The sequence below is a fragment of the Dendronephthya gigantea genome, unplaced genomic scaffold (assembly GCF_004324835.1).
Source record: "Dendronephthya gigantea isolate DGI-Jeju-01 unplaced genomic scaffold, DenGig_1.0 000026F, whole genome shotgun sequence".
NCBI lineage: Eukaryota > Metazoa > Cnidaria > Anthozoa > Malacalcyonacea > Nephtheidae > Dendronephthya > Dendronephthya gigantea.
In genome coordinates, this window is record NW_021163036.1 from 1,211,581 (window position 1) to 1,230,225 (window position 18,645).

The following is an 18,645-nucleotide window of genomic DNA, read 5'->3' on the forward strand; positions in this document are numbered from 1 at the left end:
GCAAAGTTTGCCTCCAATCTAATTGGAGTAATTGCATTCCGAACTTCGATGAGTATGTAACTGCAGATATCATACGTGTGATTTCAATTCATTAAACTCGCGATTAAACTCATTAAAAGGCAGCCTTGACATTTTCAATTCAATTTCATTGGAGGATTGATCCTTGCACGAATATATTCAATGGTTTTGGCCTTTTCAAATTCAAATGAAGGTTTTCAAACACATCGGATTATTACTGGTTTTGCTCCATTGCATTTCTTTGGAAATTCTGGCTAAAGATCCTCTATGTGAAGGTACTTATAATTTTGTATACCGTTTTAATAACACACGCAAAATCTTGCTTTGTTTCTGGAAGCTTGTAATATACGAGAACAGTTTGCTACTGGTTTGTGCTGATTGTTTAAGTCCAAGCTATCTCGAAATTTGATTCAGAAGTGTTTGTGTCATTTACCTACCAATCAGAAGCGATTTGACTAAAATATGGAGGGCTATGGAGTAACTGAACGTCGTTATGGATTAATGTCCGAAGAAGTCAGAAATAATTACGTCTATTTAGCAGGCTAAGTATATTGCAGACAGCACTGCAGTTTAGTCTTAACCTTCTACTTAACGATCACTGCACTATCATCTGCTCAACATTATCACCATAATGCTCTATTGTTTTTTGAGTTTGACGCTATGCAAAGTTAAAAGCTAGGGTTACTTCTGAGTCAAGAAAGGAGTGATATAATTTCATTTGTCTTTACGTCATTGTGTTCAAATTCGAACGACCAGCTCATCATAATTTACTTGGATATTGGGCTAAATCCACCTTTGTTTTTTCCCATCAAAACGTCCTCAGGACATGAGTTGAAACGGAAGTTCATTTGTGAATTTCTTTAACCATTATATTGATAGTCTTTATTATACCATATGTTTATACATAAATCTATAGTTTTAGATGGACCACCACGTTTGAGATATCTTTCTCAGGTAGTTCAGACACAAACCACGACAGCTTATTGTAGAATACTACCTACACTGAACCACGACATTTGACGGGGACATCTTATTCAGGTAGTTCAGACACAAACTACAACAGCTTATTGTTGCTAGAATACTACCTACACTAGACCACAACGTTTGATTTTCCTAATCACCTTTCTACTAACGATAGCTCATTTTAAAAAGGATTATATTACGTTACTGGGCTGCTTAAAAATAATTTGAACTGAACATTTCGAGTTTTGTATATTATTATTATATATTAGCGCGACGTTCGAGCAATTACATGCAACGTCTATCATATTAAATAAACCTTTAGGCATTGAGACCTCAAGGTTTGCTTAAAATTTAATGAAAAATTCCATGAAAAAAATAATAATAACGAATGACAAGAGACCGCGCATTTAATGTCATACAGCGGAATCTCGTGTCGAAAAAACTTGTTTGATCAGAATATAGCTCAACCAGTTCTAATCCGCTGGCTTTTCTTCCTCAGTGAAAGAGCGAAGTCCACCCAGTAAAGACCATCCATTGTCGAACTTAGGAAGAACTGAAAGCTGCTATATAAATAAAGTTTAAGTTTCAGTCTGCATTAATAATTGGGAAAATCAGTTGCTGGTCTCCGAACTAAAGAATAAACAATTTAATTTTCAGTTCCAATACCTACTCCTACGGGAAAATGCTGTCATCGGGAATATGCCCGGTACTGTTGCTCCGATATACCCGTATGTGCCGATGGGCAAAACGCCACCGTAGAGAAAGTTGTTTTCACAACTGATCCTTGTTCAGCCCCATGGAATCTGAGCGCGTGTATGGATGGATTTTATTCAACAAATGGTTTCGATGTTTTACCATGTCCTGCAGGTACGCACATGAAACACTTTGCATCCATTTTGCTGGTCGTTTCTCGCAACATGGCGCGGAGTAGTTTCAATCCCAAAAACCAGAGTGACTTCTGGGTCTTCTTAGTTAGGTAAGAGGTCCTTACATGGGAGTTGGGGCAAGGTCACGCAACCTGACGCAATCGCTCACTTTCGTTCCGTTTGTTTCCACCTGAATGGTTGCCAAATTTTGAACTGTTCAATGCGTTGTATCTAGGTTACTTCTGCGAAAAAAACCAGGTGTGTTTAAAACCGTGTCCAATGGGTGCCTTTTGTGATCAAAATATTTTGGTAAGTAGCCAGCGAACTCGTGAAATGGAGGCTATCTCTACCAGAGCTCGCCTCTTAATTTCATATCACCCACCTCCCTGTCTCCCCTAGTTTCAGCACTTTGCCCCGATCTGATATGTTGGTTAAAGCAATAATCTGACCTGTGATCACATTACATGACTTCGTTAATCAGCCTGCATCAACTGACATGTGTTTACACCTGTTATAGGTGACTGACAAAGACCGATGCGGTAGATACAAGACATGTTGTCTTCCTTATCATGACACGCCAATATTCAACGAGCACACTAAAGCTATTTTATGTCCCGGTCATCACAAACCTTTCAAATGCCTTGAAGGTTTTTACTGCCCAAATACAACAACACGGTTAAAATGCCCTGCGGGACATTTTTGTCGTGAGGGAAGTAATTGGCCGGTGAAATGTTTGGTAAGTTTAGCATTAAGAATGAAACTTCGTCTATTTCTTTGAATTCAATGAGATTTTAATGCCAAAGTAATCGTATTTTCACCCCCCAGGCGATTTCAAACTGCGGCGAAGGAGGGAAGTCACCAAATACTTTGTACATTGGAATCATCTTCAACAGTTGCCTTCTTGCAATCTTTCTTTTCATTCTTCTGTACTTTAACAACCGGCGAAAGATCAATTTCTACTTTGACTTGTACTTTCGACGTATTCGAGGCAAACGTACATTGAGCCAAAGATACAATCTGAGAGATGGAATACGCCTGGCTATCAGTCGCTTAACGATAGATCAAGATGTCGACGAGGGAACGTGTCTCAAGAAGAATGGTTATGATATCAGTTTTGAGAAACTGAGTCTAACTTTGACGACGGTAAGTTTCTTCCTAGAGGTATCATCTCTTATTGATCCAGTGTTACTACAGCAGGAAACCTAAACTAAACTAACTTTATTTATACTGGATAGTTCTATCAGTTCTAAACTGTTCTTCCTAGAAGTCCAGTAAGGATCATCTCTTATTGATCCTGTATTACTACAGGAGGAAACCTAAGCTAAACTAACTTTATTTATACTGGATAGCTCTATCAGTTCTAAACTGTTCTTCCTAGAGGTCCAGTAAGGATCATCTCTTATTGATCCAATGTTACTACAGGAGGAAACCTAAACTAAACTAACTTTATTTATACTGGATAGCTCTATCAGTTCTAAACTGTTCTTCCTAGAGGTCCAGTAAGGATAATCTCTTATTGATCCAATGTTACCACAGGAGGAAACCTAAACTAAACTAACTTTATTTATACTGGTTTGAACTCTATGGGGCCTCCTTTCATAAGTCATATTCTATTTCCATCTGCAGGGTGAAAACAAAGGAAAAGTTTTGTTACAAGGAGTCACAGGAGAAATAAGAGCTGGTCAGGTTACCGCTGTTCTGGGTCCTTCTGGGGCAGGGAAAACAACATTTTTAAATGTACTATGCGGCAAGGCCTATTACGGTGTAAGTATTTTAATGATTTATTCGATATTTGGGAACTCTTTGATAACGTATGTGGTGTTACTTTATTTCTAGAACGCTGGAGGAATTATAAAAGTAAACGGAAAGAAAGTGACGGGTATGCAGGACTACAAAGGAGTTACAGGATTTGTACCTCAGGTGAGGATACTTGATTACAACAAACTAGTCACTTGCGTATGTTCGTATTTTGCCACTTTGACCGGCGTAAGAAATTACGTACATTACAATGTCGCTAATTACAACCCCTTCCATCAGAGCCTAATTTGGTTACGAAAGTAATATAGTTTATCTTATAATTGATCTCATATACATTAATGCTACATACTCGAGAGATATTTGAAATAATTCATATTTCACAGAAGGTCTATCAACAAGCTACAGTGGATTTGGCATAATATTTTTTGGCCTAGTACGTGCGGAAAGATCAACGATCTCAGGCGATGAATTGGGGGTATCAGTGTATTCAAATTTCTTTTCATTTAGGATGACATCATGCATCGCTCACTGACCGCTAAGGAAGTACTGTACTACAACGCTGTGCTTCGTCTTCCTCCGCCGTCTGACGTCGATGAATACGAAAGAATCGTCAAACGGGTAAATAGTTATCATACATGACGTAACCGAAACTGTCCCAAAACACTTGTTCATTTACGTCTGTATTCTAAAACCTCACTAACATTTATTAAGTGTGGCAAAGCAATTATTGTTAACTGATCAATGTGAAAGTGCTGTCTTAAACCCGTTTTCCACAATTCCACTAGGCGAGTTTACTCGCGCGACGCGAAGCGAAGTTGTAACACAATATAAAATCCAAGCTCTTATTCATGTGGAAATACTGTCATATGGAGTCGTTACGATGAGATTAAGATCTTCCGTTCAATGAGTTTGAATGCGAGCAAGCTTTAGAATACAAGCGTTAGTGTTGCTATAATACTGGTTGATTTTATCAGCCCATTTTCCCTAGAGGGATAGCGTGGATTATCTCGCGGCTAACATAGTAGGAAACCTAAACTAATTGTAATCGTGTTGTATGCATCTGGCTTGATATTTTCTTGTCTTTTAAGGTGATGTCATTCCTCGGCATCAAATCGATAGCCAACACACAAATTGGAGACGAGGTACCGTCGCCTATCTCTTCCGATGTTGGTGTTAGAACTAGAAATTCTTGTCGTTTGCATGCAGATTGCTAATTTAGTATTCATTTTCTCAAAATTCTCAGGAAACTCGCGGCATTTCAGGAGGGCAGAGAAGACGTGTGAACATTGGTATGGAACTAGTGGCTGATCCAACCATCTTGTTTCTGGATGAACCAACTACGTATGTATACTAACTTCATTCTAAGTTGTGAATGTTCGACTGGATGTTTCTGTACAATCACAAGCTCCGTATTTTTCAAATTGTTTTTTCATTTGCAGAGGTTTGGACAGTTCAACCAGCTTGGTTGTGGTGAAGGCATTGAATACGGTGGCCTCGAGTACCAATATGACAATATGCTGCGTGATTCATCAACCACGATTTGAGATTTTAAGTACGTCTTTATAAAAATACTGCATTTTTAGTCGCTGTTTTAACGTCGCTTATATTGTTCATTATGAACCATTTTCGTTTATCTTAGAACTATTCGATAGGGTTATATTCCTTGGCTATGGTGGTCGTACTGTTTACTCTGGCTCAGTTGAGGGAGCCGCAACATATTTCTCTAAAATTGGATATCCCCTGCCATTAAATGTTAATCCGGCGGACTTTTATATGGACGTTATTTCTGGGTCAGTCAGTGGAACGAATGTCTATGTCAACCTCTTCGAAGAATGGGAGAAACATGAGACGATTGTTGATGAAGTTGGTGCGGAGGTCCGATCAGATGTTATTTATGGTGAAAAGGATGTGGGAATACGAAGGAATGGCAGCTCAGCCGAGACAACTGGAAACACGCCTTTGAATGAGGTTATGCCGGGCGGCAAATCCAGCGATGAAACGAGTGTCGTCACTGACGTCACATTGACCGACTTTTCTGGACGTAATCGTATGTACACTGTTACTAAATCAATAGAAACTGTTATTTAGACAGGGAACTCATTGATCCAGTGTTACAACTGGAGGAAACTTAGACTAAACTCACTTCATTTATCCTGGATAGCTCTATCAGTTCTGAACTGTTCTTCCTAGAGGTCCAGTAAGGATTATTTCTTATTGATCCAGTGTTACTACAGAAGGAAACCTAAACTAAACTAACTTTATTTATACTGGATAACTCTATCAGTTCTAAACTGTTCTTCCTAGAGGTCCAGTAAGGATCATCTCTTATTGATCCAGTGTTACTACAGGAGGAAACCTAAAATAAACTAACTTTATTTATACTGGATAGCTCTGTTAGTTCTAAACTGTTCTTCTTAGAGGTCCAGTAAGGATCATCTCTTATTGATCCAGTGTTGACTACAACAGAGATCCTAAAAACTAACTTCATTGACACTGGATAGTTCTGTTCAGTTCTAAAATGCTCTTCCTTGAGATTCAGGAATGATAATACCGTTCTTATTTTAGAAAATGAAGCCATTCAAGTTGATCCATCCCCATGCCCAGAAAGCGGCGAAGGAAAAGCAAAAATCCATCGTCTGGGCTTCTTCTCCCAACTTGGGGTATTCCTTAAACGAGAGTTTGTGCTTCAACTGCGCATGTCTAAGACTCTGTTGCTCGATCAAGCTATGGCGCTGATAGCTGGTGCGGCCCTGGGTCTTCTGTTCCGTGAGGTATTCAATATTTCAGAGCTCTTTGTGTGTTACCATTCATCCAAACATTTGATGGACATAAAAACTGCATGGTTAAAATAAAAGTTTCCTGATCAACAAACAACACTAGAAATGTACCCAACGTTCTGACCGCTTCTGAAACAGCTATATCGAGCCAATATTCTACCATTGATTTTCTGTAGATAACTATACTTGATGTACCTGAAGCTACAGTGTTTGGAAACATAGCAGTGGGTCAAATAGCTGTTGTTGCAGCTTTGAGAGGCTTCGGATTGCACAGGATGGTGTTTTGGAGGTACTTAAAATCTATGAAATTTATTAATGGAAGTAACGATGTAGTTGTTTAATGTATACGTCACTAAATGCAGTAGTCCGCCGGAAAACGGTGCATTCGACCAAGGTCGAGTTCGCCGAAAAATGGCGTATTCGACCATGCTCGTATTCACCAGAAAATGGTAAATTCGACCATGGTAAAGTCCGGCGGAAAATGGCGAATTCGACCATGGTCGAGTTCGCCGAAAAATGGTAAATACGACCATGGTCATATTCGCCGGAAAATAGCAATAACGACCATGGTCATATTCGCCGGAAAATGGCAAAAACGACCATGGTCATGTTCGCCGGAAAATGGTAAATACGACCATGGTCATATTCGCCGGAAAATGGTAAATACGACCATGGTCATATTCGTCGGAAAATGGCAAATACGACCATGGTCATATTCGCCGGAAAATGGCAAATACGACCATGGTAATACTCGCCGGAAAATGGCGAAAACGACCATGGTCATATTCGCAAAAAAATGGCAAAAACGGCCATGGTCATATTCGCCGGAAAATGGCAAATATACGACCATGGTAATATTCGTCGGAAAATGGCAAATACGACCATGGTCATATTCACCGGAAAATGGCAAATACGACCATGGTCATATTCGCCGGAAAATGGCAAATACGACCATGGTCATATTCGCCGGAAAATGGCAAATACGACCATGGTCATATTCGCCGGAAAATGGCAAAAACGACCATGGTCATGTTCGCCGGAAAATGGTAAATACGACCATGGTCATATTCGCCGGAAAATGGTAAATACGACCATGGTCATATTCGTCGGAAAATGGCAAATACGACCATGGTCATATTCGCCGGAAAATGGCAAATACGACCATGGTAATACTCGCCGGAAAATGGCGAAAACGACCATGGTCATATTCGCAAAAAAATGGCAAAAACGGCCATGGTCATATTCGCCGGAAAATGGCAAATATACGACCATGGTAATATTCGTCGGAAAATGGCAAATACGACCATGGTCATATTCACCGGAAAATGGCAAATACGACCATGGTCATATTCGCCGGAAAATGGCAAATACGACCATGGTCATATTCGCCGGAAAATGGCAAATACGACCATGGTCATATTCGCCGGAAAATGGCAAATACGACCATGGTCATATTCGCCGGAAAATGGCAAATACGACCATGGTCATATTCGCCGGAAAATGGCAAATACAACCATGGTCATATTCGCCGGAAAATGGCAAATACGACCATGGTCATATTGGCTTGAAAGTGGCAAATACGACCATGGTCGTATACGACCATGGTCATATACGACCATGGTCATATATTCGCCGGAAAATGGCAAATACGACCATGGTCATATTCGCCGGAAAATAACGAATACGACCAAGGTCGAGTTGGCGTATTCCGCTATGGTCGAGTCCGGCGGAAAATGGCGAATTCGACCATGGTCGAGTCTGGCGGAAGATGGCGTATTCGACCATGATCGGGTCCGCCGGAAAACGGCTTATTCGACCATAGTCGAGTCTTTATTTCTTTCTTTCAACGGTTGTCATGCTAAAACAATTAAAAAATTGTTGTCCATCCGCAGCTCATCAACTGAGGCTCGTAAGCCTTGTAAAGCTACCCAACTTATGATGGAGAAACTGTATCATTTTTGAGCTGTGTTTCAAATCAGTTTTCTATATTTCAGAGAGAGTGCTGCTGGTATAAATCGTTTAAGTTATTTTCTTGCCGTAAACCTGTCAAATATCCCCGTGTTGTTGATATCACCCGCCGTTTATCTGAGTATATATTATAGCATCGCCTCGTTCTTAGGTGAGTGTAAAATTCAGAGGGTAATCGTACATCAGGCAATAGTTTTTAAACTTTATTCATAATATTTCCTTTTAGCGCCATTTGCTCTGCATTATGCAGTATTTGTGTGCGCTTGGTATTATCTTTCCGGTCTGGGATACATCATGTCTCTGTTGATGACACCAAGAAACTCTCAAATGGCTGCCGTTGTGACCACAGTTATCATGGCCTTGCTCTCAGGTTAGTGATCCTCAATTGCAAACTTTCGTGTAGTTGTCATCTTCATGTAATAGCATAAACACAGTATCACAAACCAAGGATCTGTTCACCTTGTTTAATTTCGTGGATAAGCACTGCAAATAGGAAATATCTCGATAGTCAACATAGCATTGGATTGCTCGGTTAATTTTCGCTACATTTCTGGGGCCGGTTGTATCAAGCCCGTTTAGCTTAAACGGTGGATCCGTTTAGCTTAAACGGTGGATAAGTCAAAATTAAATATCACTCTTACAACTCTCTTGAATGAGTCAACTTGAATATTATGCACTGAATATGTAGTTATAAACAGTAGCTTTGTATTAAGGTCAAAAACATTTTGTTTACTTGTTGAATAAAACGATAGACGTACTTTCAAGTTTGAACTTATCCACCGTTTAAGCTAAACGGGCTTGATACAACCGGCCGCAGATATAGACTCAGAGTAATATTGCGATATTTTGTCATCACTTCAGGTGGCACGCCTGAGTTGTGCAAATTGGACGACACATTTATCGCGACAATACTTTACAACCTCTCTTTCTCGAGATGGGTTGCAGAGGCGATATTCGAGGTCGAAGCAAGGGAGAACTCTGAGGCTTTGGGGGACCTTGTGAGCAGAATGGGGAACGTAAATCATTACGATTTAAACAGTTATAATTTGTGTGTCGGAGTGCTGCTTGCTTTGGGAACTGGTTTCAGAATAATCGCTTTGTTTTTGTTCTTATTTACTAAAAGAGGACAGCAGAAGTGATATGTTGTCAGGCGCGGTATTTTTCTAATCAACATTGTATATAAAGTGTTGTACGTAAATAAATTAACGGCCGGAATTTAAAAGAGAATGCCGGCGCATAAATGGAAATATGTGCCGCGCATAATCGGGGGGAGTGGGGGTGGGGAAGGATGATGGATGTGGTGGTGTGGTGTGGTGTTGGTGTGGTGTGGTGTGGTATGGTGTGGTGTGGTATTGTGTGGTGTGGTGTGGTGTGGTGTGGTATGTGTGGTGTTGTGTGGTGTTGTGTGGTGTGGTGTGGTATGGTGTGGTGTTGTGTGGTGTTGTTTGTGGTGTTGTGTGGTGTGGTGTGGTGTGGTGTGGTGTAGTGTGTGTGGTGTGGTGGTGTTGTGGTGTGGTGTGGTGTTGTGTGGTGTGGTGTGGTGTGGTGTGGTGTGGTGTGGTGTGGTGTGGTGTGGTGGGGGTAGGAAGGAATGATAACAGAGGAATCGTGAAGGAAGGAATGGGATAGTGAAGAAGGATGAATGGTGGGATTGTGGTGAGAAAAATAAGAGAGGGGTGAGAGGAAGGGATAAGAGGAGTGGGCGGAGGGCGAGAGTATGAAGATTAAGATTATAAATACCCCGAACTTATTTAAGGAAAAAAGAAAGGAGAAATGAGAAAATGTGAAAGTACGAACATAAAAGGAAAAATAACAAATTGAAATAACAGTTTGAAATAATTTAATATAAAATAAGTTAACTGATACTAATTTCTGCCGCTCTATACACAATAACATTTTTTGCGTTGTCGTCATATTGGTTATACCATATTCAGGTGATGACTGTATGTAACGTGATTTATATTGTATCATTCATTTCTCAAATGTTCCACCTAGCGTTTTAGATATGAATATATGCGTTATGTACAACTTAACTTATTACAAATGAACGAAATTAATGCTGCTTATTGCATGGCTATGCCTATAAACATATCTGTGATCTAGAAATTTATAACAAATGTCTATGACATGCACATTCACTATTCTTTCAAAATTGTTTGTCCTAAGCTAAGTTTAGCTATTGTTCACTAAATGATGTTTAATAAGTGTTGAATACTTTGCTAATGTGCGATGCGTTTCAAATCGTCAGCAACTTTGTTCTTGGGAGCGCTGTTTACGAACCTTCCACGATGTTTATCCGATGACATTACGAAGTTTCTTCCGATTGTTTGCGAATATCTCCGATCACTTGTTTACTTTCCCGCCAACTGGTCCCGACGAAAGTCGGCATGCAGCTTTCTTCTGTGTCTTGTCAAATGGCTGGGGTTATTGAACGCTCTCGAGCATTCAGGGCAAACGTAAGGCCGTTCTCCTGTGTGAATTAGAAAATGACGTCTTAGATTGCCGGATATCGAGAAGTTTTTCGAGCACTCTGGACAGCGGTATGGTTTCTCGCCGCTGTGCACTCTGTGGTGAATAACGAGGGCGCTGTGCTTTCTGAAAGCTCGGCCACAGATCTGACATTTATGCGGTTTGTCTTCTAAAAATTGAGAAAAAATCGTCGTAAGTTCAGAGTTGACAAAGCGGTAGCATATGCCCTTCACCTATTTCCTTTCACCTATTTCTGTAACAAAATGTCATATTTTTAACCTCTAAAGTGCACTTGGAAAAGGTGAAGTACCTGTTGTCGGAAACATTCTCTAATTCTTCGCTTATGCCTCTTTGTTATACAACATGAAACATTGTTCCCACTGATCTTACCTTTACTGCTGTCACCACTGGATAACGATCCTTCCTGTGCCAAGGGGGGTGTGGCCGAAGAGTCAGAATCGGTGAGCTGATTTTCTTCGGTCCAAGAGCATGGTTCACAGTGATCTTCGCCATGGTCGTGACAGGTAGTTATCGGATTGCTGAGTGATCTTTGCATTACGAGTACGCTTGGACGATTGACATTACTAACAGTGTCATCGCTATGCCTTCGTGGCTTCAAAAGGCTTTGCTTTAGTTCCTCTTTTACACTGGGTGGTGTATAACTACGGGGTCGTTTCTCGTATAGTCTCTCAAATCTTACGCCATTTGACGAGAATGTTTCGGATTTTTCGTCCGACATTTTGGACCAACGTGCATTTTCTTCTTCGAAGGTCCTCGGTGTGGCTCTTTCTTCCTTGGGCAAAAATACCCGAGGGCCTGCTTGTGATGGTATAAAAATTCGAGGGCTTTCCTCTGGAGGTGCAGAAGCGCGGGGTCGTTCTTCCGATGGTGAAAATCGCCGGGGTGGTGCAAATCGTCTGGATCTTTCTGCTTGGAGTGTGAGCATTCGGGGTTTTTGTATACGAGACAATTCTTCCTGGGATGTTTCATGTGGTGCTTCTTTCGGCTTGCGCTTTTCATCGACTGTCTGTCCACCGCTGTAGTAATTTCTTAGTAATTCAATAGGAACATGCCTTGGTAGGGTTTTTGACCCAGTCATGTTGTAAAGGAGGGGATAACTGCGGGCGAAACTGGTTTCGCGGGCGAGGTGCGGGTAGGTTGCGCAATACGGCCACGTTTGAGAGCTAAACCGCGGACTTGGGTAGCTATGGCTGTTGAATGTATCCGTGGGACTCGTTGGCTTACTGGAAAACACAAATACTTTCCTTGAACGCGGGGAAAACTGCCGGCTACGATGATAACCGAACGGTGGAATCTTTGTTGCTTGTTTACGATCATTCTCACGCTCACGATAAACGAGTTCATGGTCTGTATCTAGTCGCTCCACATCAACCTCCATATCTTCATGACTCTCGAGTTTTGTTTCGTTCGACGTATCATCGATCTCGATTATATCCGGGGATTTGGGGCCTTTGGATTCGTCAGCGTGTCTTTCCACAGTCATTCCTGACGTGAGCAGTTCTTCGGCGGTTCTTAATGACGTGCGATATTTTAAAGCAAAATCCTCGATGGCAAAACGCCTGGCGATGCTGCTAGCTCGCTCTTCGTCGAAGTTTCTCTCCCATTGCATCTCTGATTTCGTCATAGCGATATAACTGAAGTACCTGGGAAGAGAGGAGGAGATTTTAGGACATGAACTGGCTTTTTCAACAGTCAACACGCATCTTTTTTTTGCTAGGTGATCTAAGAACACTTACGTCTTCGCTTGGCTGCTTGGCTAGGAAATTATGCATGCACATATGTTGGGTTAAGAAGCTTTTTTTACGAAAGATTCCGGCAGCGAACGTAGCGAATGGACTAAACAGCCGGAATCATCTTTGCTGAGAATCTTGCGCAATGGAAACAGGTCACTGCTTTACGTCTAACCTGTGATCTAACCGTCAAAACTTGCACTATGGCAGTGATCTGTTAATGCTTCAAATCAACGTAACCTCATATCACGATAGCCCCGTTTACATACACTATACTGTCAATTTTTTGGCACGGCACAGCTAAAATGGGTCCCCGTGCCCAGTTTTATTAGTGCCCAGGCTACCAATACGAAGCCCGGGTACGTATGAAATTAGCCATTTCCCAATCGAGCAGAGTACTGGATCTAGTCATGAACCGCAAAGCATCTACGGACTGTTTGGAGGGACAAATGATTTCAGACTTATATTTCCTGTCCCTCCAAACAGTCCATAGATGCTTTGGGGTTTGCGACTAGACCCAGTCCCAGACCCATAAGTAGGCACACGGGTACTCATTTTAGCCCTGCTGTGCCAATAAATCGAGTATAATGCAAACGGGGCATGTAGCGCGATTAATATTCAATTTGTGGTCTTCGTAGGATATACGACGACCAGAATTGACAAGTAAAATATTCCTCCTTGAAACATACTATAAGACTTCTTTGAAGTTAATGGCAAACGCTCTAAGAACTTGTTTATATTATTCATTCGTGCAGAAGAAGTGTACTTTCTTAACTGTCTACGTGTTCCATTGAAAAGACACCACCAGGTAATTAGGCGTGACCATATGGTTTGAAAAACAACACTATACCCTATCATTGTGGGATAATAGTCACGAACAACAGCACCAGTAGCTGGATTAATATTAATGATAACTGCGAAATGCGAATGCGTCGCAAAATCGCTAAATTGTGTGCGGTTTTGCAATCAGAGCTTAGCACAGGAAGTTGTAAGCCACTGGTGCAAAACACCTCGAAGTAAGCATAATGAGGATTGCCCCTCCTCCTCTGTATATACCCGTAAGGCAAATATCTAGAACATTTTCCCATAAATTGTGAGCGTCTGTCGGTCTTTACAGAAATATTTATTTTACAACAGGTGGCAGGTCCCAGCGACGTTTCACGCTATCGTGTAGAGATGCATCGCCAACACGAGGTCTGATAAACAACAATGCAAGTATCGCTTACTGTGTCAAAACACACATTATTAGCCTCGAGGCTCACTTGTAGTAATACGTTCGTGTTGCCATTTATAACTCTATATCAGCTACAAATAAGCATACATATCATTGCCGCCATAATTATCTTTATTGACATTAATCATGCATCATGTCAGGCTGATGAATATACTTTAGTTCGCTTTCTTAAAATTTTAACAGGTAAACAGCCCCATTCTAGTTTGGCGTTGAAAAGATGACATTATTTCAAAAAGCTTTGCAAATCTAACAGAATACCTAAAAATAACCCTAAAAATCCTAGATGTATCCTATAACGTCATCATAATTCGCTTCACCGGAGCGATCCGCTAGACAATTCATATTTAGGAATACATGCAATTTGGTGATTTTCCGAATTTGCAACAGTTTTTTCGAATTCTGTTATAAGAACTTGATTCAACGAAATTTTGTTTATTCGGTTTTTGGTGTTCGTCTACTGTATCAAACGGCACAGAATTGCAACAAAATAATAGGAAGGGTAGTAATTAAGCTATAATTGCAATGCAGACACGATTGCACGATTGCAATGTATACACGAAAGATTGCATTTAATAAGAATCGTATACGTGTTCATATAAAGCTATACGCACTGACAATATACCTGGCACACTTCTAACAAACACTACTCGTTTCTATTTACACCCATGCAGTACGTATTCTGGCAATATACAAACCTTGACATCTTCCAACAACTTAGCCCAAACTGAAAGTACTGTAAGAAACTTAGTTCTCAGAAACTTGGGTTTGTGCGAAGGGTTACAGCGTCTGTACTGCACTTAGACGTTCTGAATTGTTTAAGCTAACTAGCATCACTCTATTATGTTGTGCTTTACATCTTAGCCAATTGACTATAATTGAGTTGGCAGGACTCTCGAGTTGTGAATAATATATTTATTGTAATGAGCTGCCCCAATCAGACACACTGCCTTAATTGTGGGTAAAGTTCTAGTAAATTCTTTGCAGCCACTTGTGTATTGACATATGACATAGAGTGCTACACAGACCCTCCCTAGTATTATAGTACAATGATCATTAGCCCTTCAAGAGTGTAGATATAGCAATATAGCGACATGCACAACTATAGTACTTATTTCCAATGTTCTTAACACATATGGAACATTCATTGAAAAAACCTTACCCCCTCCATGGAAAACTCAATAAAGTCACAAGTACAGCAGAGCTATAACATAATCGTTATTGGGTGTACATGATGCCATCTATGTTATAATATTTGCGCATAATTCCTATAAATCTGCACTGCTTTCCCGAAGAGACCACAAAGTAAACAAATTGAGTAACTATGAACGGTTCTCCGTGGAGGTCTGTTTTGAACAAGTGCGATTACTTATTGCACCTGCACTGAAGATTTTAGCACAATATCAGACTATCAGTCTTTAGGCTTCTCTCCGTATAGAAATTCCTATATTCACCATATTGGTTAATCGACGGTGTTTCTCTGAGTCAGATAAAAACACCGAGTTGAAATTTCTTTATTTATATATGAAATAAATATATAGGCTATAGCGGGCTCTCTAAATATTTCCTTTTGTGTGCCTGCTACAGAAGGCTGACCTAAACTAATTTTATTTATACTGGATAGCTCTATCAGTTCTAAACTGTTCTTTCTATAGAGGTCCAGTAAGTATCATCTCCTATTGATCGAGTTTCACTATATTAGGAAACCTAAACTAAGTTAACTTTATTGATACTGGATAGCTCTATCAGTTCTAAACTGTTCTTCCTAGAGGTCCAGTAAGGATCATCTCTTATTGATCCAGTGTTACTACAGGAGGAAACCTAAACTAAACTAACTTTATTTATACTGGATAGCTCTAGCAGTTCTAAACTGTTCTTCCTAGAGGTCCAGTAAGGATCATCTCTTATTGATCCAGTGTTACTACAGGAGGAAACCTAAACTAAACTAACTTTATTTATACTGGAAAGCTCTATCAGTTCTAAACTGTTCTTCCTAGAGGTTCAGTAAGGATCATCTCTTATTGATTCAGTGTTACTACTGGAGGAAACCTAAACTAAACTAACCTTATTTATATTGGAAAGCTCTATCAGTTCTAAACTGTTCTTCCTACAGGTCCAGTAATCATCATCTCTTATTGATCCAGTGTTATTACAGGAAGAAACCTAAACCGAACTAACTTTATTCATACTGGATTATTCTATCAGTTCTAAACTGTTTTTTTCTATAGAGGTCCACAGATCATCTCCTATTAATCTATAGCTTTGCTTCAAACATTGTCTTAAGTTAAGGTGTGACTTGAAAGCCCGTTGTGCGCATCAGTGATAACTCACTGTCCTGCGTGCTTCTCAATGACAACTGAGCAGTATATTCCATGGTTGGCATTGTCAATCGTTCTAAATCAGCGCAATATCCAAAACGTCGGAAATTAGTGCACTTATGAATGTTGATAGTATTCTACAATAAGCTGCCATGGTTTGTGTTGGAACTACCTGAAAAAGATATCTCAAACGTGGTGATTTAGTATATAGGTAGTATTCTACAATAAGCTGTCGTGGACTGATTTGTGTCTGAACTACTTGAGAAAGATATCTCAAACGTAGTGGTCTAGTGTAGGTACTATTCTACAATAAGCTGTCGTGGTTTGTGTCTGAACTGGGCTGAAAAAGATATCTCAAACGTGGTGGTCTAGTGTAGGTAGTATTCTACAATAAGCTGTCGTGGTTTGTGTCTGAAATACCTGAGAAAGATATCTCAAACGTGGTGGTCCAGGGTATTCTACAGTAATTAGCTGTCGTGGTTTGTGTCTGAGCTGAGCTGAAAATGATACCTCAAACGTGTTGATTCGATAAGGAAAGTACTGTACAATATATAACCTGTGCCGGATGTTGTGTGTCTGAACTATACCTGCATGAAAAGATATCTTGTCCATAGACAGTAACCTACTTAACGCCGGGCCCTCTTCTATATTTTCTGTTATGGCTTTGAAAGCCTTAATTTTTCACACAATTATTTCACGATCGCAAACTAGCGCACTGAATCACACCCTGTTAAAAATACGTATAGCTATATGTCCATCACCATCGTCATCGACCTTGCATGTATGAATCATCTTTTTTATTGTTCGTCCAACACGTGGCTTTTGAAAAGCGATGATTGAGAATTTGAGATCAGCCCAAAGAATACATCTGTAGCTACTATTCCACGAGCCATTATAAGACGTTATTTATAAATCTTTGTCGTTTTATCATAAGCTGCCTTTGATTTTAGAGTTTTTATATGCATTGCAATCCAGAAGGTGTCAAAGATATCAAAGTTAAGAGGAATATTGGTCAGTCTTTTATTTCACGCATGTATAATATACAAATGCATGCATAATGCCGTACGGGATTGTTGGAGTAAATTTTCACCTCATCTTTGCATGCGGCCAAAGTTAAAACTTTGATATCCGTCGTTGAACTAACTACTACAAAACAAAACTTGCATTGCATGCATATATGCTTAAACACAAACATGCACCAGCTTTGTCAGGCACCCAGATACATCGGCTGTATAGAGGTCAAGGGTGTCATGCACCCGAATATATATATTTATATATATATATATATATATATATATATAATATATATATATATATATATATTTATACATATATATATTCTATAGCAGATATTTCATGCATGATAATATGCAAATATATGGCAAGTCGACATATGTATGCATGCGGTATTCCTACACCTCACGAGTTTGATAAAAAATTATGATAACATTTCTGAAATCATGAAGTATAATTTTTACCTTAATTAGTTAATAGGTAATCGTTCGCTTCTCGTTCTCGGGGTGGGAACGATAGATAAACAACGGTGTAAGGCTGGAACTTTGGTATATTTACCGTCTTTCTTCCTAGAACAAGAGAGATTATGTGTTTGAGCAGCTAAGCCTATATATAGCTTGTGCACATGCAGAAAAACGAAATTGCATGCGCGGAATTATTAGAGGATGCTCTAGGAATGATGAAGATTTCTATATAAATCTATAGCTAAAGAGAGAGAGTTGCAGTATTGTTGTAAACTTGAAAATTCCTTGATAACTTGAATTCATGGAGGTTGATTGAATTAAGCTAGTAACTCAACTTACTTGTTTGTAAGTCCTCGTGTGTAAAGAAATAAGAACCGTACCCAGCTTTGCTGCCTGCTATAATTCACTACAAGTTCCTATATATCGATTATTCTTGTCCAAAATGCGGCTATCCTGGCCCAAAAGGCAAACTTTATTGATTTGCAGATAATATTTATTCTGAGAACAAGCGTGTCTGAGCTCTTCTTTAGCAATGTGATTGTTTTTTGTTTTCCCTTACTTTTACCGCCTCCGAGACGTGATCGACTGACGTACAGATTGTACATGACCAGCCAAAAGCTTTTAGAATAATGTCGTAGTCTCGGCCACTGGTAGTACGTCAAACCACAGCTAGTGACGTTGCGATTGCGTCAGCAGAAGCTCGCGCGAGCAAGGCCGCGTGAAATTATGCAATGTTGTTGACTTCCGAACGAAGGCAGATGTTTCGAAAGTGATTTGCAATATCCAGACTGGGCTATTCCGTTCATTTGTTTGGAATTTGTAAGTAAAGAATGTCCAGTTTTGTGCTTTATTCTTACCATAGTTCAGCGCGTGTCGTTTGACTAAAAACGTCAGCGTACTGCGTACCGGCCGTTATTTTATATACTTTTATTAATTAGTAATTTGTTCGCCTTATACGCGCTGTATTTGTCTTTTATCGCCACGATTTTCGGCTGTGCATACTCGCAGGTCGGTATATTAGGCTGTAATTAGACACAACGGTAAGTTT

At 40.0% G+C, this 18,645-nt stretch overlaps 2 protein-coding genes across 3 annotated transcripts; one reads left to right on the forward strand and one right to left on the reverse strand.

Annotated features, from left to right (window-relative positions):
• The first annotated feature begins 210 nt into the window (after positions 1-210).
• On the forward strand, positions 211-9,582 carry LOC114523065 (ABC transporter G family member 28-like). Its single transcript, XM_028543887.1, has 17 exons — positions 211-293; positions 1,639-1,848; positions 2,083-2,156; positions 2,365-2,583; positions 2,673-2,990; positions 3,474-3,611; positions 3,684-3,767; positions 4,113-4,223; positions 4,694-4,747; positions 4,849-4,946; positions 5,045-5,157; positions 5,245-5,652; positions 6,171-6,376; positions 6,559-6,671; positions 8,377-8,501; positions 8,577-8,720; positions 9,212-9,582. Exons 2-17 carry the CDS (start codon positions 1,797-1,799, stop codon positions 9,487-9,489), a joined length of 2,535 nt encoding a protein of 844 aa, XP_028399688.1. The 5' UTR covers positions 211-293; positions 1,639-1,796; the 3' UTR covers positions 9,490-9,582.
• A 302-nt stretch (positions 9,583-9,884) lies between these two features.
• On the reverse strand, positions 9,885-18,024 carry LOC114523068 (Krueppel-related zinc finger protein 1-like). Of its 2 annotated transcripts, XM_028543891.1 has the most exons (4): positions 17,937-18,024; positions 17,598-17,702; positions 11,210-12,483; positions 9,885-10,988 (listed from the first exon to the last, which is right to left on the reverse strand). In XM_028543891.1, exons 3-4 carry the CDS (start codon positions 12,462-12,464, stop codon positions 10,702-10,704), a joined length of 1,542 nt encoding a protein of 513 aa, XP_028399692.1. In that variant the 5' UTR covers positions 12,465-12,483; positions 17,598-17,702; positions 17,937-18,024; the 3' UTR covers positions 9,885-10,701. The 2 variants fall into 2 exon arrangements, with proteins under 2 accessions (XP_028399692.1, XP_028399691.1); XM_028543890.1 differs by lacking the exons at positions 17,598-17,702; positions 17,937-18,024 and adding an exon at positions 14,500-15,529.
• Between the last annotated feature and the right edge of the window lie 621 nt (positions 18,025-18,645).

What these genes read in the sequence shown, in the direction of transcription:
- LOC114523065 (XM_028543887.1), top strand. Translation starts at nt 1,797, where the DNA reads ATGGATGGATTTTATTCAACAAATGGTTTCGATGTTTTACCATGTCCT. An exon ending in CACAGGATGGTGTTTTGGAG is followed by an intron (nt 6,672 to 8,376) that starts GTACTTAAAATC and finishes TCTATATTTCAG; the next exon opens with AGAGAGTGCTGCTGGTATAA. An exon ending in TAGCATCGCCTCGTTCTTAG is followed by an intron (nt 8,502 to 8,576) that starts GTGAGTGTAAAA and finishes ATTTCCTTTTAG; the next exon opens with CGCCATTTGCTCTGCATTAT.
- LOC114523068 (XM_028543890.1), bottom strand. An exon ending in CAGTGGTGACAGCAGTAAAG is followed by an intron (nt 10,989 to 11,209) that starts GTAAGATCAGTG and finishes CTCAATTTTTAG; the next exon opens with AAGACAAACCGCATAAATGT.